The 26,291-nt window shown below is 53.5% G+C and overlaps 2 protein-coding genes across 2 annotated transcripts in view; one reads left to right on the forward strand and one right to left on the reverse strand.

Moving 5' to 3' along the window:
* The first annotated feature begins 5 nt into the window (after positions 1-5).
* Positions 6-9,215, forward strand: NAGPA (N-acetylglucosamine-1-phosphodiester alpha-N-acetylglucosaminidase). Its single transcript, XM_005872928.2, has 10 exons — positions 6-121; positions 1,269-1,408; positions 2,746-2,854; positions 4,210-4,338; positions 4,821-5,029; positions 5,131-5,178; positions 6,264-6,392; positions 6,571-6,702; positions 6,808-6,871; positions 8,251-9,215. The coding sequence occupies exons 1-10, from the start codon at positions 6-8 to the stop codon at positions 8,459-8,461; spliced, it is 1,287 nt and encodes a 428-aa protein (XP_005872990.1). The 3' UTR covers positions 8,462-9,215.
* Positions 9,216-16,293: 7,078 nt separating this feature from the next.
* Positions 16,294-26,291, reverse strand: part of SEC14L5 (SEC14-like lipid binding 5) — a 46,785-nt gene continuing 36,787 nt past the window's right edge. Inside the window, exons 12-16 of the mRNA XM_014545082.1 lie at positions 25,553-25,681; positions 24,563-24,697; positions 23,966-24,193; positions 22,496-22,656; positions 16,294-19,881 (exon numbers count right to left, since the gene is read on the reverse strand). Of these exons, the coding sequence (XP_014400568.1) occupies positions 19,770-19,881; positions 22,496-22,656; positions 23,966-24,193; positions 24,563-24,697; positions 25,553-25,681 (765 nt within the window). The 3' untranslated portion in view covers positions 16,294-19,769. The remainder of the gene's footprint in view (positions 19,882-22,495; positions 22,657-23,965; positions 24,194-24,562; positions 24,698-25,552; positions 25,682-26,291) is intronic.

The raw sequence follows: 26,291 nt of genomic DNA on the forward strand, positions 1-26,291 counted from the left end.
TCCGCATGGCCACCGGCGAGTGCCTGGGGAACGTGGTGAGCGACGGGCGGCGGGTGAGCAGCTCCGGGGGCCTGCAGAACGCGCAGTTCGGGATCCGCCGCGACGGGACCCTGGTCACCGGGTGAGGGGGCAGGAAACCCCGTGACTGTCGTGGGTAGAGGGCCTGAGGTTGGGGTTGTGTCCGTCCTGCCATGTTCAGCTCAAGCTAATCAAGCTGAGCCTCCGCTTCCTCGTCTGCAGAAGGGGGTGAGGAATACCCTCCTTGCAGGGCTTAGCTGTCATCCACTGTCATGGAGCGCTTGTTGGTATAGGGGACTGTGCACTGGGGACACGTGGAGCAACGAACGAATACACACAGTCTTTGCCTTCAGGGACCTCTCCCATTACTAGGAAAAATAAAAGCCAGGGAGATCATTAAGATGAATTCAGATTGTGTATGTGCGGTGAAGCAATGAACCTGGTGAACCGGTTGTAAATAGAGTGTTGATTTTAGGAAGGGAGATCAGGGAAGGCTTGTTGGAGAAGGTGACCTTTGAGTGCAGGCCTGAAGATGAGTCACACGTCAGCCAGGGTCAGACCTGGAGGAAGAGCATTGCAGTCAGAAGGAACAGCAAACGCTAAGGCACAGAGGGGCTTGGTGTGTATGAGGGTCGGAAGGAAGGAGCAGAGTATCAGAGGATGGCAGGACTGACTTTGAGACGATACTGGAGGGCCATAGTGGAAGCAAGGAGGTCAGTTAAGAGCTGTACTGGCATCGGGTGGTAGCTTGGCCAGGACAACGGACTGTGTAGACCAGCGGTTCTCAACCTGTGGGTCGAGACCCCTTTGGGGGTCGAACGACCCTTTCACAGGGGTCGCCTAAGACCATCGAAAAACACATATATAATTGTATATTGTTTTGTGATTAATCACTATGCTTTAATTATGTTCAATTTGTAACAATGAAAATACATCCTGCCTATCAGATATTTACATTACGATTCATAACAGTAGCAAAATTACAGTTATGAAGTAGCAAAGAAAATAATTTTGTGGTTGGGGGTCACCACAACATGAGGAACTGTATTAAAGGGTCGAGGCATTAGGAAGGTTGAGAACCACTGGTGTAGACTGTTTATAAGGCTGCTTTTGGGATTAGGACCAGGCAGGTTCCTGAGGCAGGAGGAGAAATCAGGCAGTCAGGCTGTTGGGGGTGGGGTGGGAAAGGAGCCCCACTACCCAGAGCTGCCCCTGCTGGTAAGTGAACCTCACACCTTCCCTGTGTCCAGGTACCTGTCTGAAGAGGAGGTGCTGGACACTGAGAATCCATTTGTGCAGCTGCTGAGTGGGGTCGTGTGGCTGATTCGAAATGGAAGCATCTACATCAATGAGAGCCAGGCGACTGAGTGCGATGAGACACAGGAGACAGGTGGGGTGGGGGTGGCCACAGTGCTCCTGAGAACCAGGACCAGAGGGGTCGTGGGGGAAGTCTTTCAATCAGTACTACTCTAGGTTCTGGGGGTCAGGGATTAAGACAGATAGGTGCCTGCTCAATATATGAGAGAGAAAATAGATACATCATTTGCTAAAAAGAAGTGGTAAGTGCTAAGAGAAAAATAAAATTGGGAGAACGAGGATAGGTGGAGGAAAGGAACTACGGGCAAAATATGGAGAAGTGCTGCTAAAATGTTCGTGGACCAGCAGCATCTGTGTCACCCAGGAGTTTACTTATGTTATTTATTTTTAGTATATCTTTTTTGATTTCAGAGAGGAAAGGAGAGGGAGAGAGAAGGCGAAATATCATGATGAGAGAGAATCATTGATCGGCTGCCTCCTGCACGCCCTAACAGAGATTGAGCCTGCAACCCGGACATGTGCACTGACTGGTGAATGCAACTGTGACCTCCTGGTTCATAGGCTAATGCTCAACCACAGAGCCACACTGGCCGGGCCCAGGAACTTGTTTTAAATGCAGAATTTCAGGCCTCCTTCAAACCTACAGGATCAGAATCCCTGGGGGTGAGGCCCAAGCTTGTGTTTTACCAAGGCCCCTGGGTTATTCTGATGGACACTCAAGTTTGAAAACCACTGGAGTGTGGAATGCTGGGGCAGGAAAGGGACACCATGGCTCTAATGTGGAAATGAGCTGGGCCCAGGAACTTGTTTTAAATGCAGTACTTCAGGCCTCCTTCAAACCTACAGGATCAGAATCCCTGGGGGTGAGGCCCAAGCTTGTGTTTTACCAAGGCCCCTGGGTTATTCTGATGGACACTCAAGTTTGAAAACCACTGGAGTGTGGAATGCTGGGGCAGGAAAGGGACACCATGGCTCTAATGTGGAAATGAGCTATTTTAGACTGAGCAGTCAGGGATGGCCTCACGGAGGTGGCGTAGATCAGGAGGAGCAAGCTGTGGGAAGAGCTGAGCAGAAGCGCAGTCCAGCAGAGGGAACAGAAAGTGGCTGCAGGGTGATGAGAGGGAAGCCCCGGGAGATGCAATAGGAGAGCAGGCCAGGATGGTCACGCTGGGCCTTGGGAAGGTGTTTGGATATTGCTCTAAGAACAGTGGAAGCCATAAGAGCTTTTCAGCTGGAGGCTGACATGACTTGATGTACACTTAAAAGTCCTTTGGCTCCTATGTGAGACTGACTGCAATGGGGCAGGGGGAGGCGGGGAAACACTGGATGGCATGGACTGGCAGGAAGTGGCAGACAGAGCCCAGAGGCCTCCCGAAAGGCCCGTGATCAGCCCAGCTGCTTCTCTTTCAGGTTCCTTCAGCAAATTTGTGAATGTGGTATCGGCCAGGACGGCTGTGGGCCATGACCGGAAGGGGCAGCTGGTGCTCTTCCATGTGGATGGGCAGACGGAGCAGCGGGGGTGAGTGCCAGGAACCAGAGCCTCAGGGTCTTGGGTTAAGTCCGCTTTGAGGAGCTTGCACCCACCAATGGCTGCCCTCTGACCAGCTGTCACCTGGGGATGCTCACACCCATCTGTCCCCTGCCTTCCTGTGGTCTGTACCACTTCCAAGAGCTCATCATCCTCCACACACTTCCTCTCAGGCTCCCCAGTTTACATCTCCCCCCTCCTGAGTCTCAGTTGGGGTGAAAGGAAATGATCACAAAGTTAGCAGGGAGAAGACCCCAATTCCAGTCCAAGCTCAGCTATCTGCCAGCTCTGTGGCCATAGGCAAGTCACTCAACCCCTCTGGGCCACAGTTTCGTGCTCTGTAAAGAGAGTGTATTATTGTGCTGTTGCTGTGTAAGAAATGAGCACCCATTTGTTCATCATAGTTCTGTAGGTCAGGAGTCCAGAGGGCTCACTGGGCTCTGTGTTCAGGACATCCCGCAGACAAGAGTCAAGCCGTTGGCCAGGCAGGGCACTTATCTGGAGCTTCTGGGAAAGAACCCTCTTCCCAGCTGATTTAGATTGCTGGCAGAATGCAGTTCCTTGCAGTTGTAGGACTGAGGTCTGTGTATCCTTGTCGGCTGCCACCTGGGGCCTCGGCTCCTACAGCTGCCCACATTTCGCCTTGTGTGTACCCTCCCCATCTTCAGGCCAGCAGAGATGTGTCAAATCCCTCTTATCCCCTTGTATTTCCAATCTCTCACTTCCTCTTCCACCACTGCATTTTTTTTTAACCCTCACCAATTGGTTTTTAGAGAGACAGGAAGAGGGAGAGAGAGAGAGAAAGAGAAACATCAATGTAAGAGAGAAACATTGATCTGTTGCCTCCTGCACACACCCAAACAGGAAGCAAACCTGCAACCTAGGCATGTGCCCTGACTGGGAATCGAACCCACAACCTTTTGGCATATGGGACAATGCTCCAACCAGCTGAGCCTCCAGCCAGGGGTCTGCTTTTAAGGGCTCTTGTGATTCCATTGGGCCCACTCAAATAATCCAGGACAGGGTTCCCATTTGTTGACAGCTATGCCATGTAGTGTAACAATCTTGGGAGCGAGATCTCTCATTATATTCGCAGCTTCTGGGATTAGGATGGGCGTCTTTGTGGGGCCATTTAGAAATTTGCCTGCCACCATGGACATGATACCATAATCTTGGGAGTGATCTCATTATATTCACAGTTTCTGGGATTAGGATGGGCGTCTTTGCGGGGGGCATTTAGAAATTTGCCTGCCACCATGGACATGATACCATCCACCACGGGAAGTAAGAAGAATTAAACCGAAATGGTGGTGGGCACTGTCAGCAGTGCTGCTCTTGTGTTGCAGCATTAACCTGTGGGAGATGGCGGAGTTCCTGCTGAAACAGGATGTGGTCAACGCCATCAACCTGGATGGAGGGGGCTCCGCTACCTTCGTGCTCAATGGGACCTTGGCCAGTTACCCGTCAGATCACTGGTAAACACACCGGAGTCCCCTTCTTGAGGTCTAAGTCCAGGCCTGTCCCTGTCTCATTCAACAAATACTGAGTACCGGCTATGTGCCAGGCCCTGGGAGGAGCAGTGAGCAGGAGGAGCTGAGATCCCTGCCTCTCACTCCGTACAGGAAGTACACATAGTGTACCAATACTACCTAAGCTGGTGAAAGGGGGTTGATTAGTCAGGAAAAACCTCTCTGAGGATAATGAAGCATGAGCTAAGATCTAAAGGAAGAAGAGGTGGGTAGATGGGGGGGAGCGAGGGTGGAAGAGCCTTCTGGGTATGAGAACAGCATGTGCAAAGGCCCTGGGGTGAGAGGGACTGTGGGGGTTGGGAACCTATAAAAGTTTGGAGATGGGACAATGGAGAAAGGCAGCACTCGTAGGCTGCAGTAGGGGGTTGGAGGGGTCGGCTGGGGATGGTCAGTACCCCAGCTTCTTCAAACACTGTGTCCCCTTGCAGCCAGGATAACAACATGTGGCGCTGTCCCCGAAGTGTGTCCACTGTGGTGTGCGTGCACAAGCCCCGCTGCCAGCCGCCTGACTGCAACGGCCACGGAACCTGTGTGGAGGGCCACTGTCAGTGCACGGGGCATTTCTGGCGGGGCGCCGCCTGCGACGAGCTGGACTGTGGCCCCTCCAACTGCAGCCAGCATGGGCTCTGCACAGAGAGTGAGTGGAGGCTCTGGGGAGGCAGCTCTCACCCGGGCTCCCAGGTCTCTGCCCAGTTCTGCCTGGGCCCTCACCTGACCTTCTCGGTCTTGTCTTGGCAGCTGGCTGCCGCTGCGAAGCTGGATGGACAGGGTCCAACTGCAGTGAAGGTAAAAGCCACAGGCCGGCCCCGCCCCAGCCCTGGGCACATGGGGAGAGGGTGAGAGCGGCAGCTGCCTTCATCCTTACCTCTCGGTCTGCCCGCCGCTTGCCTCTTGCTCTCGCCTCACATGTAAATCACTGCATTGTTGTGCAGGGGCTGCTGCAACAAATTCTACGAACTGGGCAGCTTAAAACAGAAATATATTCTCACACTTCCAGAGGCCAGAACTCCAAAATCAAGGTGTCCTCAGAGGCATGCTCGCTACAAACTGGGCAGCTTAAAACAATAGAAATATATTCTCACACTTCCAGAGGTCAGAACTCCAAAATCAAGGTGTCCTCAGAGGCATGCTCCCCCTGAAAGGTCTAGTGGAGGATCCGACCTCTTGCAGCTCCTGGTGGCTTCTAGCATTCCTTGGCTTGTGGCCTCATCGCTCCAATCTCTGCCTCCATCTTCACATGGCCTCCCTGTGTGTTCAGTCTCCCTCTCTGTTATCTTACCAAGGACCCCTGGTCACTGGATTTAGGGGTCACCCTAAATCTAAAATGATCTCAAGATCCTTAACTTAAGTGTATCTGCAGAGACCCTATTTCCAAATAAGTTCCGTTTACAAGTTCTAGGAATTAAAGCGTATCTTTTGGGGGGACACAGTTCAACCCACTACAACTATCTACAGCTTAAACCCTCCGGTGGTTTTCTTTCACACTTAGTGAAAAACCCGAACTGCTCAGTGTGACCTGCCAGGCCCTGGGTGCTCCGGCCCCTCCCTGCTCACTGTGCCCTCTGCTCCTCTAAGTCTCAGCCTAACGTCGTGTCCCCAGGGACCTCCCACCACCACCCCCTCAGTGGTTTGCTGCTGCCAAGAGGTCACATCCCTGCGGTGTTTGTCCTCGCTTGCACTTTGATGTTTGCTTTCTAGCTTGCTGGCCACCTGCCCTCCTAGACTCAAAGCTCCATGAGAGAGAGCACAGTTTCAGGGAGAATATATGAGCCTAAAGGCCACTCGGGTGACTGAGGTCCATCTGCCACCTGTGGGCCCATCTGGGAGAGATAGGGCCAGTTTTTGCAAAGACCCCCCTTTCCCCATCCCAGCTTGCAGCAATGACTCCTTCGGGGAGGATTGTGCCAAGAAGTGTCAGTGCCAGAATGGAGCTGCCTGTGACCCAGTTTGGGGGACCTGCACCTGTCCCCCTGGCTTCACTGGAGACAGCTGTGTTCAGGGTAAGCTAGATGGGCCCCTGAGTCAGCCAGGAGGGAGCACCACCCTGGGAATGTGTGTGTAGCGGCTACAACGCTCCTTTAGCCGGACTCTGTGCACACCTTGGGCCTATCCTGTCGGTTCAGGGAGAGGCCCTGCCGCTGGCACCTCCACTTCCATCTTCCTGCCGCCTCACTGCAGAGTGTCCCCTCGGCTGGCACGGGCCAGGCTGCCAGAGGCCTTGTGAGTGTGAGCACGAGTGTCCCTGCGATCCCCAGACCGGCAACTGCAACCTCACCCAGGCTCCCAACCTGAGCAGCATTCTCTCCCGAGGTACGGCCTCTCCTGACCCCACCCCACCCCCACCCCCACCTCGGGAGCAGGGAAGGGCGGACCCAGACCCTCCCGGACCCTCAGCCTCACCCTGGTGTCTTACAGTGAAACAGTGTCTCCAGCCATCCCAGGTCAGCCTGCAGACAAGAGAATTCTCCCTCCTCACTGGGTAGGTGCTTTGCTGGGACCTGGGGCAGGGGTGGGAGGAGACCCCTCCCTCTACCTCCGAGGGACAGGGCAAGGCCAGCAGGTGGCAGCTGGGCACCCAAGTGATAGTCCTCCAACGCGAGCACAGAGAGAGTCACAGCGGATGCTCAAAGGGATCTGGTGAGAAGGACCCTGGTCAGCACCCCAGTGGGAGTGGAGGGGGCCAGGCGTAGGCTTATTGTCCCTTGGTTGTGACACGGCTTGTTCTCAGCTCCTGGTCCAGAAGCACCAGGCCCCACGGAACTTGAATTATTCCTCGGGCACCTGTGTGCGCTCAGGCCTTGTGTTGAGGCTTTGCTTTCAAGCCTAACCTCAGGGAAGAGGGTGTATCCACCCCCAGAGTTTTTGCCTTATCGGTCTGGGAGGAGCCTGAGCATCTGCATTCCAGGTGATGCCAATCCCGTGGTTCTCGCCTCCCATGGCCCCCAGCCTGGGTGCCGGCCTGACCCGCCCCACTCAGCCCCCTCCTGGAAACCAGGTGTGGGTACGAAGGAAGAGCTCCCCAGCACCGTTCCAGAGGCAGCCCTGGGAGCTCATCGGTAATGCGGATGCCACGTCCCTCCTGGGATCCTGACCCAGCGTGTCTGGGTGTGGTGAGGCCTGGAGAAAACCAAAAATGTGCTTTCAAAACGCACCAGAGCAGGGACAGGAGCTCCAGCCCCTGGCCTAAAGCTCAGGCTCCTGAGGGCCTCTTCCCCCCCACACACACCTAGAACCCATTGGCAACCATGGGGAGCCCTGGGGGCTGAAGGGCATGGCTGCAGGTCCTGCACCCAGCAATCTACCAGTGTTCACTTTCACCTTGAGAGCTGCAGCTGAAGATTTATAAGAAGAAAAAACGATCATTGAAATACTGCGCCCTGTGCCCGCCCTCCCTGCCATGGAGGAGGGGGTTCTCCCTGCTCCGTCTGCTCTGAGGACCTGGAGAGAGTCCAGCCTCTGGTCAGCAGGCATCCCATGGAGCACAGGATGCAGACTGATGCCTCCCAGGCTGGATTAAGTCGTTTGAGTTGATCTTCACAGTTTAGCATTTTTAAAAGATTAACATCTGAAAATCAGTAACATTCATGTAAAACCCCTTTTGTTAATAGTTTCTCTTGATATATCAGATAGATCCGCATAGCATCTATCCGCACTGCTCCCTGAACATGTGTCTGGATGGACCTCAGCCGCACAGGCCCATTTGCTCCTTGACGGTCCCTGTGTGGTCCCTGCAGGCCTGACGCAATGCCCCTGTTGTGGGTGGAAGAGCGAAGTAGGAGGGAGGAACATCCCTCCAACACTCCCACAGCCCTGAGTCGGCCCCACAGGCCCCACTCAGGATTTCTCTCCTGTCCTCAGGACCACCTGTCTGGCCCTCACCCTGGCCCTGGTTTTCCTTCTGCTGATCAGCATAGTGGCGAACGTGTCCTTGCTCCTCGGTTCGAGGGCAGAGCGGAGCCGGCACCTGGATGGGTCCTATGTCTACCACCCGCTGCAGGAGATGAACGGGGAGCTCTCGGCTGCCGAGAAGGAACAGCCGGGTGAGACCTGCAACCCCTTCAAGGACTGAACGACCCAGCTGCCCACCATGGCCTGTTTGGAGGCTCATTTTGACGCTGTCTGGCTTCTGCAAGGGATAGTCCAAGGCCACTGACTCTGGGTGGCCTCAGCCCCAGGGCCAAGCCAAGCTTCTGATAGCAGGTATGCCTCAGCCCCTCACCTGGCCCTCAGCCCTCTCGCCTGGATGTCTGCCATGGCAGGAGCAACCTGAGCAACACAGTGTTCCCGAGACACTGCTCCTTCCCCGCCTGCCTGTGTCTGCTGCCATGAGGCCCGTCCCCCAGGGCCTCCGCCAAAGAGCCTCCAGCCTCCTGGGGCCGGCCACCAGCGAATGGAACTCACCGTGACCAAGTGGGGGGTGCCAGCCGGCCCCCTTGCACTGGGGTGGATTAAAGAAACAACGGCCATGTCACGGGACCCTTTTCTATAGACCTCATCATGGCATTTGCCAACTAGAATTCAGTTTCCTATCACAGGAAACTCCTTAGAAGGGACGGGGGATGAAATGTTTACAGGCTTTCTATTTTGTCATCCTACCACCCAGAGGGTTTTTATACCTCTTGAGTAAATTTACATAATTAAAGGAGCCCTAAGGCAGTGGCTGAATTCTGAATCATGGACTTGAGAGTGCTCCTGGGTCTTAATAGGCAGGGCTCTGCCCTGAGCAGGCAGCCCCCAGCACCTCCAGCTCACTGATGTATCTGTTTATTTCATGTGCACCTGAGTCACCTGGAGACCTTATTAAAATGTAGATTCTGGCCCAGAGCTGAGTGTCTACGTCTAACAAGCTCCCAGGTGGTGCCGAGGCTGCCCCTGACCACACTTTGAACGGAAAAGGTTTAGTGCACATTGTATTTTAATAGAATTTAAATTAATTACCAGTGTTTAAAAGTCAGAGAGGTAGTAGCCAGGCTGATGCCCTCATGAGGCAACAGCTGGCCAGAGCTGAGACTGTGCAGCCCCATCTGGCCCTCCACTCATCGCAGCCCCAGCAGCCAGCTCCCCTCACCTGTGACCTCCAGCCTTGTGAGTATTAGAGTTTGTAAGGGTCTTCAGGAAGCCTGGCAGGTTACCCCCTACCCCGTCCCATGAATATGTGCTTAGCAGTTGTTCTGGGAGGGGAGATGGAGACAGCTTTCAGGAAGTCTTCAGGTAAACCCATGCACATGATGGACTGCGTGTTTGTGTCATCATCCCCCAATTTCTACGTTGAAGCCCTAACCCGTGTGATGGCATTAGGAGGTGGGGCCTTTGGTTTAGGTGGGCTGGTGAGGGTGGTGCCCTCCTGATGGTGAAATGGGAAAATTGAACTGGAACTCATGGTGTTCCTCTGGGCAAGATGGTTCCTGGATTCTTGTCCAGTCCATGGACAAAAGGTGGTATAGTAAAAGGTGGAAATTTATTGAGAAACAAGTATAGACTCCCACGTGGAGAGAGGGAAAGAGTAGACTAAGTCCCTTTTTTCCAACTCTTTATAAAGGCTGCAGTTTTTTGTGCCTGATATCCCTTCTGATTAGGTCACTATAGCAACTTCAGAGCTCAAACCTCATGTGAGATACCTGAGGTTCCCTCCTCCTCCCTTATTGTTTTCCTATTCCCTTTGGGCTATCCTCTTCCCTCTCTGAATGAGGGGCTTCCTTCCCTTTATTCTGTAAATGTACACCTTCTGCAGCTCCCAGCTCCCTTATTCTATGGAAATGTACTTTCTGCAGCTCCCATCTCCCTTATTCTATGGAAATGTACCCTTTGCAGCTCTATAGCCCTGTGCTTTTTCCATGGACCCTTAATTCCTAAAATTTTCTAAACCTGCCTATTTCACCCGTAAAACCTCCTTTCAATGGGAGTGGCACCCATGACAAAAGGAAGAGACCAGAGAGCACCCTCCCCACCTGCTCACACAAAGTGAGATGGCAGCGTCTACAAGCCAGCCTGCCAGGAACCAAATGTGCCAGCACCTTGATCCTGGACTGCCAGCCTCAAAACTGTGAGAAATAAGTGCCTGTGCTTTGTAAGCCACCCAGTCTGTGGTACTTATCATAGCAGCCCTGAGACATGGTGTAACTAGTAGTTCTCTAGTGCAGCCGAACCAGTCCAACAACCAGTTACTGCTTATCATGAAAAATAATCATCTCTCATGATCCTGGGTCAACTGGGTGCTTCTGTTGATCTGGGCCAGGGACAGTGACTTCCCCCGGGCTCACCTGTGAGAGCGGGGGCTGGGCTGGGAGGCCGGAGCTGAGGGAGTCATGTTCCAGGTGGTGTCTCGCCCTCCAGGAGGCGGCTGGGGAATGTGGAGGGTGACAGGGATTGCAGAAGAGAAGCATGGGAGGCCTTTTGAAACCTCGGCTCAGAAGCAATGTAGCCTCGTTTCCACCACATTCTATCAGATAAAGTCCCCAGGCCTGGATTTCAGGGGAAAGAAGACGGACTCCACCCCTTAATGAGAGGAGCTGCTAAGAGAGGGGAAAGGAGCCCATTACTGTGATCGAGTTACTATAAAGCGGGTCTGTTTCACTTTCGAAAGGAGGAATTCAGAATGGCTGGTGTGGCTCAGTGGTTGAGCTACCACCATGAACCCAGGAGATCACAGTTGATTCCTAGTCAGGGCGCATGCCCGGGCTGCGGGCTCAATCCCCAGTAGGATCTCTCATCGATGTTTCTCTCTCCTTCTCCCTCTCCTTTCCTCTCTCTGAAATCAATAAAAAACATTAAAAAGAGAGAGAGAGAGAATGTCATAGGCCAGTTCTCAGCCTCCAAGTTCCTGGAAGGATGTCTGTGGGTCAGTGGGTCTGTCTGGCCCCTAAAGATGGGGATAGATGAGTGGGGAGCCACTGTGCCAGCCTGGGACATTCCCTTCAGGGTGCTGCGTTCAGTCCTCTGGCCAGAGCCACAGAACCATTGACCTTCGGCATGTCGGTCAGGCACCCGGTGAACCCACAGCCCACAGCTCTCCAAGCCACTGGAGGTGCCACCTCCTCACAGCCCCTCGCCCAGTCTGTGCCCCCTGTTGGAGGGAAGAAAGGGAAGGTGGCAGGGCGTTCTCAGCATGTCCGGGAACTTAGGAACAGCCGCTTGTTCTGAAAGGACAGAATGGGACTGACTCCGTTTTATACTGCGTCCTCCATCTTGTATAGCTGTGTCCCTGACCCCTCTTCCAAGAAAAAAAACCACAGAATGTGTCAGTTACCCAGCCCGCCCTTAAATCAGCCAATGGGAATGCAAGGGGAACTAACCTAAGGCCAAAAGTATGCTGACCACCCCCTGTCTTTGTGTAACCAGACCCTAGCCACACCACACCCTGCCTTTGCGTCACTAGCCCCTAGCCCTCACCCAACCAATTAGAAGTATGCCCCCACCTCCCGACCCCAAGCCCTATAAAATCTTTGTTCTCTTGAGACTCAGGGCTCTTCGAATGCTGCCGCTGCGTCAGTAGGAGCGGAGAGACCGGGCTCGAGCTTGAATAAAGGCTCTTTGCTTTTGCATCGAACTTGGCTTCCTGGTGGTCTTTGGAGATCTTAAAATCTGGGCATAACAGTTCAAGGAACCAGGTGATGCTGGTTTTCATTCCTCCTGGGAATGTAAGCAAAACTGCATTCCTCCAGGGAGCTTGTGTTCCAACACCTGGAAGGTTCATTTTGTATTTTGCTTTCTTTATGGACCAAGCAGCCCTGCGCTGCTTTGATGATCAAGAGTAGGACACAGTGGCAAGAGCTCAAGCCAGTTTCCGGGCACCTTAGGATCATTTCGGCATATTCCTCAGGCCAGTTCCCAAGCCTGGCTGCAGTCAGAATGTATCCCCAGGAATGTTCTAGGATTGCAGACTTCTGGGCCCCACCCCAGACCCCTGAGTCAGGAGCAGAGGGCTCCGGGGATCTACAGGGAGCACCCCCAAGGCTCTGAGGCAACGGGCTGTGCAAGGCCTTGTCCTCCAAGCGCCAGCCTCTGCAGGGGCTTCTCTGCCTGTCCTTGGCTGAGTTGGCAATGCCAGTTCTGTGCACAGGCTTGCTGGGCTTCGGGCTCGAGGCAGAACCTGAAGAGGGCTTGTGGCGTGCCAGAGGGGTCCCTCGTTCAGTAGCTGGGACATTCCTTCCCTGTGGCCCTAAGGATTTTTTTATTTTTTTTTAGTGTGTCATGAGGGTATCTATTATCTTTGCCCGACATCCAGCCCCTCTTTTAATATCTGCCCCGTCTGAGGCTGGGTCCTCCCAGCAGCAGAACCTGAGACAAGGATGTGAGGGCAAGTAGAGTATTTGGGAGGTGACCCCAGGAATCCCTGGATGAGGGGAGAAGGGAAGGCAGCCTGTACGTGGTACGTTAGTGAGCAGTTCCCTACCTTGGGCAGCCAGGCTCACGGCTGGGGCCTCTAGGAAAGGGGAGCTGGTGTGTTTACGAGCCAATACTAATTTATCATGGGTTGAGGGCTGCTCCTGGGGGTTAACTGGCATTTCCTTCCTGCTCTACGAGGGCCACAAGCCTTCATCAAGTTGCTTTGGGGCACTACCTCTTCCCCATTTTCCATCCTTGTGGCTTGGCTGGCACCCCTCCTCCCCCCCGCCAAGTCCAGATGGCATCAGTGAATGGTTCAGAGACAGGCCTATGTCCCAGTTGACCAGTCAGAGCTCAGAGCTCACCCTGGAACTTCTGCAGGGACCTGGGGGGAAAAAACTCCACTGGGATTATCCAGCTTCCAGGGTATGGGCCACGTGGAGGAGGAGAGCGAAGCCAACATGGAGAATGGAACCAAGAGAGAAGGGGGATATTTGAGGCCCTAGATCCAGCTATACCTGAAACCAGTGTCATTCTCGGAGTTCCCGATTATGTGGAACAATAAATCCCCATTTTTGCCTGAAGCAGATTGTGTTAGATTTTGGGGTCTCTGGCAACCCAAAGAGTCTGACAGTCATAATGTGCCATTCCAGGAGAGGCACGTTTTGGGCTGGGGCATTTGTAGAGCTTACATGGGACATGGAGCAAGAGGCAGAAAAGTGTCTGAGATTCCAATATTTACCTTTGGTGGTGCAGAGATATGTGTGACATAAACATACAAAGAGCTAGCGTGAAGCTTCAGGATTGTGAGCTGAGGATTACGTGGTCTTGTTAGGGCAGTGCAAGGCACCTCCCCACTTCATGGTAGTGATGATCCAACTTGGAATGCTGGGAGTCCTGTGCTGGGCAGTTACCAAGGTGACACATAGCTCAGCTGCTGGGATTCTCTTTATAAAACTTTAGCATCAGGAAAGACTCCAGAAAAAAGTTTCAATTCCAGAACCAAAAGGTGGGCAGTGGCAACAGAATTCAAGTGCAATGCCACAGCTTTGAACTGATTCTCAAAGGGGTCTGTCTCAGAAAAATCTGGGCTCCAGAAAACTCTTAAGTCAGAGGTTTCAAATTGTGCCTTCTGGGGAACCCCATTCCTCAGAAATGCCTTGTGTGTGAGGAGGCACTGAAGGGAGGGGTGGGGAAGGGACTGGGAGAACTCCGAAAGCCACAGCTGCCTCTGCCGCCCCTGAGGGCCACCCAGCACCTTTCCTTCTGGCTCTTTCCAGCTCCTTCCAGGCCCTGCCCAATCTCCCACACCAGTGCCCAGAGACCCCTCCACAGAGGCCCCGGAGGTCTGGCCTCAGAGGAAGAATTGTCCCAGAGGCCCTCTCTGGGCCACAGGGAGCAGTCCTTGGCTTCCTGCTCCGTTCTCTCCACACCCAAATCCTAGGGGGCTTCTGGAAGGCAATCCTGTTGTGGACAAAAGGGGCCACAAGTGAACCTGACAAGCTCAGGGAAGGCCTGCTAGACTCAGAGACCTAAAGTAACCACAAAGGATGGCCTGAAATAAAACTTTAACTAAAAGCAGTTATGGTGGGTAGTTACATCCTAGGCCAGTATCTTCACTGACAAGGTCAACCTTTACCTTAACTGAGCCTATCTGTCTCTTTGCATCTATAATAACATACCCTTGAAATGTCTGGGTCACTTGTAACTTCCCTTTTTCTGGACCCCTTGGGGCACAACCTAATGTGCCAGGACAGACACCACAAACTCCTTCATAATCATGTTAATTGTTCCTGCACCCACCTAAGTATGTGTCTATCCAATCCCAGGGATCCCCCCTCCCACCCCCACTTTGCTTTCTCCTGCCTCTCTAGTCTATCACCAATGGATTTTATGTAACCCACCTACTTCCCTTTCCTTTGATTGCACTGTATAAATACAGATGTAACCTGCCATTCTCCGGAGCATTATCTGAATTTGTTGAGGTTCTGCTTCCCAGCACAAGTCAACAGTTTGGCTCAAATAAACTCACAAAAATTCTTCACAGGTTTCAAAGGTTTTTCACGTTAACACTGTGGAGACAGAGGTCAGCAGTGACGGGCTCCCCTGCTCCAGGGACCTCTCGGCCACACCCCTGAGTCAGTTGGCTGTTCCTTTGAGAGTCCTCACACACAGTTCCAGCGAAACCATGGAAAGGCCACAGGGAATGAGTGCGTGCACGGCACCAGGGCAGGCAAGGGCGGCTCCTCTCCCTCAGTCACATGTGTTGGTAGGGCTGGGTAACAAGCTGGTGGAGACAGGTGGCCCTCACACTGCCACACAAAGGAACCCCACCTCCTCTGCTCCCCAAGTGACAGTCCTTGGCTTCCTGCTTCAAAGCAAGGAGCCTTTTCAGAATCCCATGGTGTGGCCGCCAGCACCCTGCTGATCCCACGCGAGCTCCTGGGAAGGACGGGTGTTGCCCTCGAAGGACCCTCCCCCTCCTGACATCAGGCCTGAGGCTCCTCGGTCAACCCCAGGGGGCAGGGCAGAGTGGCCCAGGAAGATGGATGGCAGGGTCTCATGTTCACCTGGCAAGTAGAATCCAGGAACCTACCCCCACGATTCCAAGTCAGCATTACCGAGTGGGCCCCGGGGACCTGCGTTTAATACCAGGGATAAACGGCACTGTGTCTGTTCATGTGCTGTACGCATATGCAGTGGGTTGACTAGTGTCCCCAGAATTCACGTCCATCCAGAAGCTCCTAATGTGGCCTTATTTGGAAGTAGGATCTTTGCAGATGTGATTAGTTAAGGATTGAGATGAGATCATACTGTATCAGTGTGGGCCCTACATCCAATGGCTGGTGTCCTAACAAAAAAGGAGACGGGAGAGGGCCATGGGAAGGTGGAGGCAGAGATAGGAGTGATGTGGCAAACAGCCCAGGAGGAATGGAGCCACTAGAAGCTGGAAGAGGCAGCGGGACCCTCCCCTAGAGCCTGCGGACATTTTGATCTCTGACTTCTGGCCTCCAGAACTGGGAGAGAATCCACTTCTGTTTTTAAGCCACCTAGTTCATGGTCATTTGTTATGGCATCCCCAGCAAACTAAGACATCCACGCTTTACATATAAAAACTGTGTCCCCTTCCCCAAGAACCAATTTGCAACCCCTGAGGCTGACACAGCCCCTGCTGGGAGGCTCTAGAGCAGCGGTTCTCAACCTTCCTAATGCCACGACCCTTTAATACAGTTCCTCATGTTGTGGTGACCCCCAACCACAAAATTATTTTCGTTGCTACTTCATAACTGTAATTTTGCTACTGTTATGAATCGTAATGTAAATATCTGATATGCAGGATGTATTTTCATTGTTACAAATTGAACATAAAGCATAGTGATTAATCACAAAAACAATATGTAATTATATATGTGTTTTTTGATGGTCTTAGGCGACCCCTGTGAAAGGGTCGTTCGACCCCCAAAGGGGTCGCGACCCACAGGTTGAGAACCGCTGCTCTAGAGTCTTAGGAACAACAGCTGGGTAATTCTTGAGCAAGCCCAGGGAAACATCCAGTTAGGAAATAGACAGCAGAGGTATGTCCAAATCTAAAACATTTAATGCTTCTGGTTGGAGCAAATATCAGGCCCACAAGAAACCCCTTGTTTCACTGGCTGAAACAGACTGTGAGGGAAAGAATTACACTATTCTCATTGAACATTCATATCACAGGGGGAGAAATCCCAGGGAGTCCCACACGCCCCTTATGTCAACCTGTGGAGAGAACAGTCTCTAGCTGGTTGCGGGAGACACCATTCCGAATGGCGCTGTTCTAGGTGAGTGGATTTGCCCCCCAACACACAAGCAATTTCTGAAAGGGAAAGAGGAAGGGAAATAATGCCCCGACACCTACTTTTCTCCGGATGCACCCGGTGCTGAGCCTTCTGTCCATGAAAATCAGTGGCAGGCATCCTCAGGAAGGAGTCTGCAGTCTTTGGATGAGAAGCATTAAATAACCGGAATAACCGCTGACTTTTCTGTGAGCCGGGTGCTGGGCTGTGAACTTCACAACGACCCAGTGAACGAGGTAGACACTGCTGTCCCCATTTCACAGATGAGGGAACGGAGGCACAGAGAGGTTAAGTCACCTGCTGGAGGTTACACAGCTGGGTCTGAACCCCACCCTGTCTAAATTTTAAGACCCAGGCTCCTAAACCCAGGGCCTGGGCAGGTTCTGTTGTGAGTGGGTTGTTTCTGTCCTGGTCACAACAGGTTAATGAACTAGCTGGAGAAAAAAGCCAAGCCAAGGAGCTTCCAGCCCTGGCGGCCGGGGATATTTAGAAGCCAAGAGCTTGGCAGCCCTTCCTTGGATTTTTAATTCCAAGTCTCTAGGTAAAAAGATGGCGTATTGATTGATGATGTTCCAGCGTGGGCCCCAGAGACCTACAGCACAGAACCGTAGCAAACACCACTGTGGCCATCTGTTGCTTCTCTGGCCCAGCTCCCTTTGTCCTTGGGTGACTGGTCCTCCCGCATCCCACTATCGCTTCTGGAGACTGTCAATCACAGATTCCCCACCCCCGTGGCCAGTACATCTACAGAAGTGAGCATGCAACTCGTGCAGGGCCAATCTGAGCCCTCTGTGGCATTGAAATGATAAGTGTCCCTCCCGGCCTTAGAGACGGTGAGCCCTGTGGTTGTAGTCTAGGGGATGCTGGCAGCCAGCCACTTCGCATCAGAGAGAGGAGAGGACGAGGCTGGTTTGCAAAGAGATGCAGAGCCAAGAGGCCTGGGTGAAGCAGAGAGGGAGAGAGGGGGGAACTGAGTGGGTCTGAGGCCCCTCGCTCTTCCTGTAAAAGCTGGACTGTGATGGCAGGCGCTCGTCTCTGGAATCAGCAGATCCAGGTTCCAGTTATCAAAATCCATTTCTAACCCCAAGCCAAGGAAAGGCCTCTCCCTCCTTCACTGGGTGCTAGTCTTACCCGATAAGTGTGCAGGGAGTGCTAGGGCAGCCTGCCCCAAAATGCTTCCAGGATAACACATAGGCTTTAGGGGCAAGCTCGAAATTCATCTAAAGATAGTAAGACAGTTTGCAAATTGCTCTCAGCGATAAGTGCCTGGTCACATGGCAGCGATTCGCTTTGAGAATGTCTCCAGTCTCCCTCCCTGCCTCTCTCCCTCACACATGGGCACACATGCCTTGATGCAGGATGCAGTTTTGGATTTTGTTCCTATACCTGAGAAGCAAACGGGAAACTACAGAGGTGGAGGAGGCCCCTTCGTGTAGAACCAAGTTTGTCTCCTCCCCTTGGCTCCAGGTTTGGGGTTGAGGTTGAGGTGGTATGGGAGTAAGCTTGCTCTTCTTGCCCCATCATGCCAAGTCTGCAGGAAGGCTACAATCCCCGAGGTTATAAATCCACCCCTTGGGCAAGGCCCAGTGATCCTGGGTGTTGGCCAGAGATCACCCCAACTGTAAGCAAGGTTACCAGAGAAAAGTAACGCTGGGCCTCTAGGCCCCAGACTGGAGCCCAGCTGCCTGCCAAGCCATGTCAGTGAGGTCTCTTCCAGGCAGGCCAGGCAAGTGCGTGACGTGGGCTAGGGGAGGTGGGGATTGGTGTGGCCCAGCCAGGGTAACAACAACTGTGTTTGTTGCCTTTATGCGTCAATAGTGGGCCTGTTTTGCCAACACTCCCAAATGCCGAAGGGAAGCCAGAAATCCTGATTTCTGGGTGAAATGCCCCAATTTTTAAATCACTCTGTAGGCGAAAACCAAAAACACGAAAGGCAGGCCAGATCAGACTGCAGACTGCCACTTGGTGACCTCTGACCTGTGTCTTTTTGGAGGCCCAGGAAAGGAAAAGAGAAATGACCTCAGGCCCCAAGGATGTACAAAACTCTCCCATGCAGGAGCTCGGGGAGTTTGTCAATATTGGGGCTGGTCCCAGGAGTCAGATCTGACCCAGGGCAGACACAACAGTCACAGCCTCCATCCCACAGGGGGCCTGGTGCCAGGTTGAGAACCTGGATCCAACCATACGTGAAGCGAGCCCTCCTGAATGGGTCCCTTGCATGTGCCCATGAATGGTTACCCTTTTATGTGAGTCTCCATAACTTACAACCAAAGGAGTCCTAATTAAAGCGCTCCCAGGAGAGAAATCAACAGCCTGAAACTTAGCAGAAACCCCGCACCTTCCCATTCTCTTCAAGTTAGGGCTGGTCAGGGGGAGGCCCTCCCAGCCAAGTGCTAGGAAAATGGATTTCAAGTCCAGAGTGGGCTGCTCCCCACAGAAAGCAAAGCCTGTAACTCATATAACTGCTCTCTGTACCTGTCTTGGGACACAGGGCATTGCTATGGAATCAGATGCTATGATGAACACATGTCATTTCTGCCTGCCCAGTATTTTTTCCCCCTTCTTCTTGGGGGACCCCAATATTCTTAGAAGCCCTTTGTGCTTTTTAGGCCGGGCGGTTGGCTCCAGGGACAAACAGGTGGTCCAGATGGCCAATCACTGTACCCCCTCCCCACACAGTGATTAGTTCAGAGTGGACATAGAACCCTGCTGGCCAATTAGTGTTCTCCATTTCCCTGGCAACAGTGATTGGTTCAGGGACCAGCAGGGCCCCGGGCAGGCTGATTAGAGGAACTTTGGGAGAAGGAAGTTCTCTTCTGGAGCTGAGCTGGGAGGAAAGAGGGAAGGAGCCTCATGGCCGTGGGGAAGGCACCTGAGAAGAAGGCCATCCCAGGGCAAGCAGAGGCAGAAGACGGGCGGGCTGAGCCTCATGACATCCCTGAGCCGCCAGAACAGGCAGACTTGAAGGTGCCCCGCACCCGCCCCCCCCCTCCTTGGCTTTTCGTTACACAAAGCGCAAAGGAGATGGTTCTGACTTAGAGGCTCCCACCACACTCAGGCCACAAGCTGAATCATTGCTGTCAGCTCGACATGCCAACTTTGGCAGCGTCCAGACCCGGGGTGCAGACCACGTGGTCCCAGGTCGCACGGCAAGCTGGCTTCTGGTGGTAGACACTTGAGGATGCGGTAGGCGTGTGGGCTGCCCGCAGGGCTCAGTCCTGGCTATCTGGAGACCAGGGAGCTGCTGTGAGACTGGCTGGAGGAGGAGGAGGAGGTGGTGGCGCTGAGCTGGGAGAAACGGCTGGTGCAGGATTCCAGGCTGGACATGGAGCCCCTGGGGAGGAAAGGCATAGCAAAGTATTACCTCCTGGTGGGGACACAGGCCTGGGGCTCACAGCGGAGGAAAAGCTGGTGATGCTGCAAATGAGGCCCCAGGCCTCTTCCCACAGGTGCAGATGGAAAGCAAGTGAGGCCAAGATGAGAAATGAAGCTCCACCCGTACCCCCTGCAGAGCCCAACCTGCCACAAACCATTCAGGGGTTTCCCTGACCAGGGGACCTAGCATAGCCCAGAAGGCGTCCCACAGCCTGAGTACCCTGCCCATCTCCAGCCTCACCCCCCACCTCCTTTCATCTCCTCTGACACCCACCTCCCCTGACTTGGGACATTTGCATGTCTGTGCCTCCTGCCAAAAGCCTTTCTCTCCTGCCCACTTTGTCTAGTTAACTCCCAGTCCAAACTTCAGAGTAGAGTAGAACTGTCCAGAACTTTCTGTGACGGTGGACATATATCTGCTCTGTTCATCACAGCAACCATTGGCCACATGGGGATACTGGGCACTGAGGAACTGATTTTTTTTAAAATATGTTTTTATTGCTTTGGCCGGTTTGGCTCAGTGGATAGAGCATCTGCCTGCGGACTGAAGTGTGCCGGGTTCAATTCCAGTCAAGGGCACATGCCCGGGTTGCAGGCTCAATCCCTAGTAGGGGGCATGCAAGAGGCAGCAGCTGCCTCAGTCATGTCCCCTACTGGGGATCGAGCCTGCAACCCTGGCATGTGCCCTGACTGGGAATTGAACCAGCGACCTCTTGGTTCAGGGTCAATGCTCAATCACTGAGGCACACTGGCTGGTTCTGAATTTTTAATTTCATTCCATTCTAATTGCCAAGTTTAAAGTGCTACCTGTGGCTAGTAGCTATTTGGTTGGACAATGCAGTGTTAGGGCCTGGCTACTCAAAGTGTGGTCCAGGGACCAGCAGCACCACCGTTTTCTGGAGCTTGTTCGAGCATACACTCTTGGGCTGCATTTTGACAAGACCCACAGGTGATCTGCGGGCACACCACCTAGATCTCAACTCCAAGGTCACTGCCCAGACACCTCCCCCACACCCCGCCCACACTGTGCCAGGCCCCTTGCTCTGTGCTCTGATGGCGTCCTGTGTTAGGACCTCGAGCACCTCTTGGCTGTGTGACCTTGGATAAGGACCCCAGGTTGGAATACCTTCGTGGCATCCATCGCCCCTCATAATTACACACAGTTGTGATGATGTGGTCTCCTGCTCCATGACAGCAGACTCTGTCTATCTGTCCCCCACCCCTCAGGGCCCAACCTGGCACCTGCCCACTGAGGGTGGCCAGGAAACAGCCCTTGAAACTGGTTCTCTCATGAGGCTAACGAGGGGCAGGGCATCCTGATCCCTCACGTTGACCAGTCAGGCTAGTGAGCAGTGTCCAGCCCACTCCTCCTTCCCCACCTACCCTCCTAGAGGCAGCAGCCCCCAAATGCCTGTGTCTACATTTCTGAGCCCCCTTGGCTCCAGGAGGAGTGGCCTGGTGTGTGTGTGGCAGTGCCATGTGGATCTGGTTATGCATATGTGCCACAGCACCCTGTTGGTCCCACGGAGGGAGCTCCAGAGCAGGGTGGCCGGAAAGGCATGCCCTTGCCTTGCAGGTTGGCTGGAACTCCTGGAGAGAGCTCCCCGGTGCCATCTAGTGGAGGGGGCTGTAAACAATGGCGCTCACCAGCACCTCCAATCCGAAAGAGTTCCCTCAGATCTCGGAGAGCTCTTGTGGTTCCCCAACCTCTATGCGTCTCTCGTCCTCTCTTTTGTTGCCCAGAAGCTGCTCAATCAGCCCTCAGTGTCTCTCAGGAGGATTTGCTCTAAGTGTAGGTGACTTTCCAATGTGCTCATAGGAGGTGGCGAGTTCTGCATCCTCCTACACCATCATCTCGGACCCGCCTCTAAAGCATTATTTTTAGACAGAAACTAACAGGCACTTCATGAAGCAGAATGCAAAATCACATGCATTTTTAAAAGATACAATGCAAGGCCTAAAGAAGCCTCCTGCTGCACCTCCTCACCCTCTGCTTTTTTTTTTTCTGTTATCGAGTGCTTGCTGAATGCGCAGGGGGAGGGCAGGCTTCCTCCACCATTTCATCTCATGACAACCCACAACGTTGGGGCTCCAGTTTGAGGCTGAGAGAGGTGAAGTGACTCCCTCAAGGTCACACAGCAACCAGGAAGTGCTGGAGGTCTTAGCCATTGTATTTCCCTGTCTCTTTGAGGCACCACTTGATAAGAGTTGCCTGTGAGGCACTGTTGTAGACTGTTCTAGAACAGTCCGAACGCTGTTTTATGAAATTCTAGACGTGAGGGGAGGTCCAAATAGCAGGACCTCAGGCTCCCCCCACTAGTCCACTAGTCAATCTGGTATGTTGGGCTTCTGTCCAGGGTTTCGAGGGAAGGTTCTGCCGCTGAGGCAGTTTAGAAGTAGTGTCCAATTTCTCACACTAAGGTGCTGAACCACGGGGAATGTTTAACGGTACCAGTGCCACGCCCTGGAGAGGCTGGGAGGCAAACAGGGGAGGTGAATGCAATGCCCCGAGCCTGGCCTAGAGGGGAGTTGGGGCCCTTCCCGCCCAGGATCTGAATCCCAGCTCCTCCTACCTGAAGTCCTCAGACGCCAGCACCTCATAGTAGTAGAGGAGTTTGCACCTGGGGCCAGGGCTGTGCAGGGCCGTCAGGACGTCCTCCACCACATTGCCAGGGGGGCCATGCACTTGCCACTGGAGCAGATAGATGCCGGGCCACCGGGTCACGTGGGAGCCCTGAAACAGCAGCCACGCCTGAGGCTCTGGTCCTCCTGGGGACAGAGCCCCCTTCTCAACCTGCCCACCAGCATGTCCTTCCTCTAAGCCAGTGGTTCTCAACCTTCCTAATGCCGCGACCCTTTAATACAGTTCCTCATGTTGTGGTGACCCCCAATTTCATTGTTACAAATTGAACATAATTAAAGCATAGTGATAAATCACAAAAACAATATGTAATTATATATGTGTTTTCCGATGGTCTTAGGCGACCCCTGTGAAAGGGTCGTTCGACCCCCAAAGGGATCACGACCCACAGGTTGAGAACCGCTGCAAGCGTTTCCCGGAACCATCATTTCTCCCCTCCACTGTTACCCCCAGATCCCTGGCACCTGAGAGTCTCCTCTGAATCTGGGGGGGGGGGGGCCGGTGGGGCTGCAGGACAGCAGAGGTGTAGCCTGGTTAACTGCGTGGATTGTGTTGGGCTTTGTTCTGTTGAGTGGGCTTTGCACACTGAGGAGTTCTGGAGAGGGACTTGGGAGGGAGCTGCACAGGTGGTTAGAGCTTATTGAGAACCAAGAGAGGTCAAGAAAGAGGGGTGTTAGCTGTTATGAGAAGAGCAACTTCTTCAGGGAAGGGCATGGATGTTCAGTGGGACCCTGGGGGTGCTGGTGTGGTAGACTCCCCATGGAACCTTCAGGAAGTTCTCCATTGCTCACAAGTGCTTGTGTGTGTGTGTGTGTGTGTGTGTGTGTGTGTGCATGTATGTGTGAGTGCTTATGTGAGCACATGTGTGAGAGCATGTGTGAGTGTGTGTGTGTGCATGTGTATGTGAGTGAGTGCATGTATGTGTGTGGGGGGGTTGAGTGTGTGTTTGGGGGCCTGTGATGTTCGACCTGCAAGCACTGGCCTCGAGGAGGATGTGAGGTCAGCAGGGTGGCTCATGTTTGGTGCCAGATCCGTGTTCTGTTTGCAGACCTCCAGCTTCTGTGCTGTGCCGGTTCTGGAACTTGACTGTGAGTCAGCGATCACCCGGAGAGAAGGATGAGTGCAGATTGCAAACCCCACACCCACAGGCTCTGAGTCACCCCGCCCGGCTTGGAGCCTGGAGACCTGTATCTTTGGCAGGAGTGGCAGGGGATTCTGGGCTGGGGTCCTGAGGTCTGGGTCCTGGGTCTGCCAGGATCTGTCTTTCTCCCCCACTGTCCCACAGGGTCCCTGAGGCTGAGGACCAGGTCCTGTTTGTCCACTGCTGTGCCCCCGAACCCTGACACACAGTGAACACTCAGTCCTGCGTAATGAATGAATAAATGAACCAAGGAATTCGAACCTGAATGCTCTCCCCTTCCCGGCAGATGAGCGGGGCCTCCACAGGGCTGTAATCTGCACCCAGGGTCCCCCCTTTGTCCATCAGCTGCCCGCTGGCACTGGCCCCAGGCTCCCAGGGCCCCGGCTGGGGGGCCTGCTTAGCGTAGCACAGGCTGAACACCACATCCCCTCGTAGGATGTCGAAGTCCCAGGTGATGACTGATTCCCCCTCCAGAATCTCCACCGCAACCTGCATGGGGACAGGCGAGGTCTGAGAATGGATTCCCCTCTAACTGAAATGCCTGGGAGGTCCACCCTACCTTGGGTGCTGAGCCACAGCCCCTGACTGACACACAAGAGGGTACAGGTGGTTAGAGCTTACTGCCGGGCCCTGCACGTCCAGCCTTCCCCACAGGTCGGGCTGGGATAGACTGTGGCTGAAACAGGCTCTTACCTTCAATTCTTGCCCACATCCATCGTGCCCACACCTCTCCTTACAGGGTTCTCCTACGAGCTTGCCCTCAGCAAATCACTAGCATGAGAACCCTCTACTCTGGGAGACCCTGACCTATAATGACACCCCAGCCCAGGGGGTCCTCCCGGGCCAGGGCCCCAGCACCTCATGGGGAGCCCCGCGGAGCACACTGGCCGGCTGGTAGGTCTCTCGCCACTCGTGCAGCTGCTCTGCATGCTCCTGGTCCTCTTCCATCAGATAGAGGGACTTGGGGACCAGCCCTCCTTCGGGGACATTACACTGGGGTACAAAGACAAAGGTGGTAGGTTAGGGCCCAGTCAGGCTCTGTGTCCCCTGAAACCACACTTACAACAGGAATCTCTTCGTGAGCTGGGCACTGGGCTTCCTTGACCCCATTTACCGGTAACCACCTGACCCACAACAAAGCAGAGGGAACTATTATTCTTCCCATTTCACAGAGGAGGAAAACAGAGGCTCAGAGAAGTAAGGCAGCAGAAAGTGGCTGAGCCAGGGCACAAGCCCATATCAGGCTCCCAGGTGCGCGCTGCTTCCCACTATGCTGGTCTTGCCAGGCCCGTTCGCTTAATATAAGTCATGCAGACATATCAGGACAAGTGGAGAAAACAGGCAATTTTGGCAAAATTCCTAGGAAATCTGCTTTTTATCCCCAAATCATGCAAACGTGCTGCTTGGTATTTCTGTTAGAGAAGGGAGAGGGGCTGCCCTCCCACAGCCAGATGAGATAAGACAGCCGTGAGCAGGGTCATGCCTAGAATCTCACCCCTGTGGTTGTGAGTTGGGGATAAATTCCTTTGGGTACACTGGCTGCGGGGTCCAGGCCTCTGGGCCATTTGAGTCACATCCCCCTATAGCAAAAGGTAATTCTGACTGCATCCTAGCAACCTAGACTTGGATGGGGAATGCAGGGTGGGTAAGCCCTTGCCTGGCCTGGTCTCTGGACTTCTGGAAACTCCCTCACTGCGTTTGAAAGAAGCAAGGGAAGGCTGCCCTCCTTCAGGGAGGAGTCGCCTCTATTTGGGGCAGCTTCTAGAACAAGCCCTGCCCCAGCATGCCCAGGTCCTGGAGGCCACACACTGCCCCTCCTCCAGTCCCGCCCTGCCCCTGCAGCCTCACCAGGCACTCCCCCCCAAGGAAGTCGGGGATCACGTCTTTATCCAGGTAGTCGACAAGGCCTCCAGGGTAATTGCTGCCACTGTAGATGAGGAACTTCTGCCGGGTGTTCTCATTGATGAAGGGGCTGATCTGAAATGGGGGAGATGGAGCAAGATGAAAAGTTGTTTTTTTATTGAGAAGTAATTTGCACACCACAGAATTAAGCACATTAAAGGGAATAATTCAGTGGCTTTTAGCTCATTCAGTATGTCATGCACCTGTCACCTCTATCTAATTCCAAGACATTTTCTAATTCCCCACAGAAGGACACCCCCACCCCCATTAGCAGTCACTCCCTGTCTCAACCCACCTGCCCCTGGAAACCACAGTCTGCTTCCTGTCTCTACAGTTTTGCCTGTTCTGGGTATTTTGTATAAACGAATACAGTACGAGGCCTTTTATGTCTGGCTTCTTTCATTTAGCATGATGTGTTCATGGCGCATCCATGAGTTATAAAAAGGAAGCATTATCCGTACTTCCTTTTTATGGCTGAATACTATTCCACCGTATGGATGTCCATGTTTTGTTTATCCCAGATGGAATCTCAACACTGCACTCTAAGCTGCATGTCAATAAGGTTTTTCCTGACATCCTCAGGGCTGGTGTGGTATCGGGTTCAGTAAATAGGTGGGGAAGGAGGGATGGGAGGAGGAAGGAAGGAAGGAAGGAAGGAAGGAAGGAAGGAAGGAAGGAAGGAAGG

This window comes from Myotis brandtii, unplaced genomic scaffold (assembly GCF_000412655.1).
Source record: "Myotis brandtii unplaced genomic scaffold, ASM41265v1 scaffold397, whole genome shotgun sequence".
Lineage (NCBI taxonomy): Eukaryota > Metazoa > Chordata > Mammalia > Chiroptera > Vespertilionidae > Myotis > Myotis brandtii.

Coding starts and splice junctions, on each gene's coding strand:
- NAGPA (XM_005872928.2), top strand. CDS start 6: ATGGCCACCGGCGAGTGCCTGGGGAACGTGGTGAGCGACGGGCGGCGG. Junction 1,409..2,745: donor CGATGAGACACAGGAGACAG/GTGGGGTGGGGG, acceptor CTTCTCTTTCAG/GTTCCTTCAGCAAATTTGTG. Junction 2,855..4,209: donor GGGCAGACGGAGCAGCGGGG/GTGAGTGCCAGG, acceptor CTTGTGTTGCAG/CATTAACCTGTGGGAGATGG.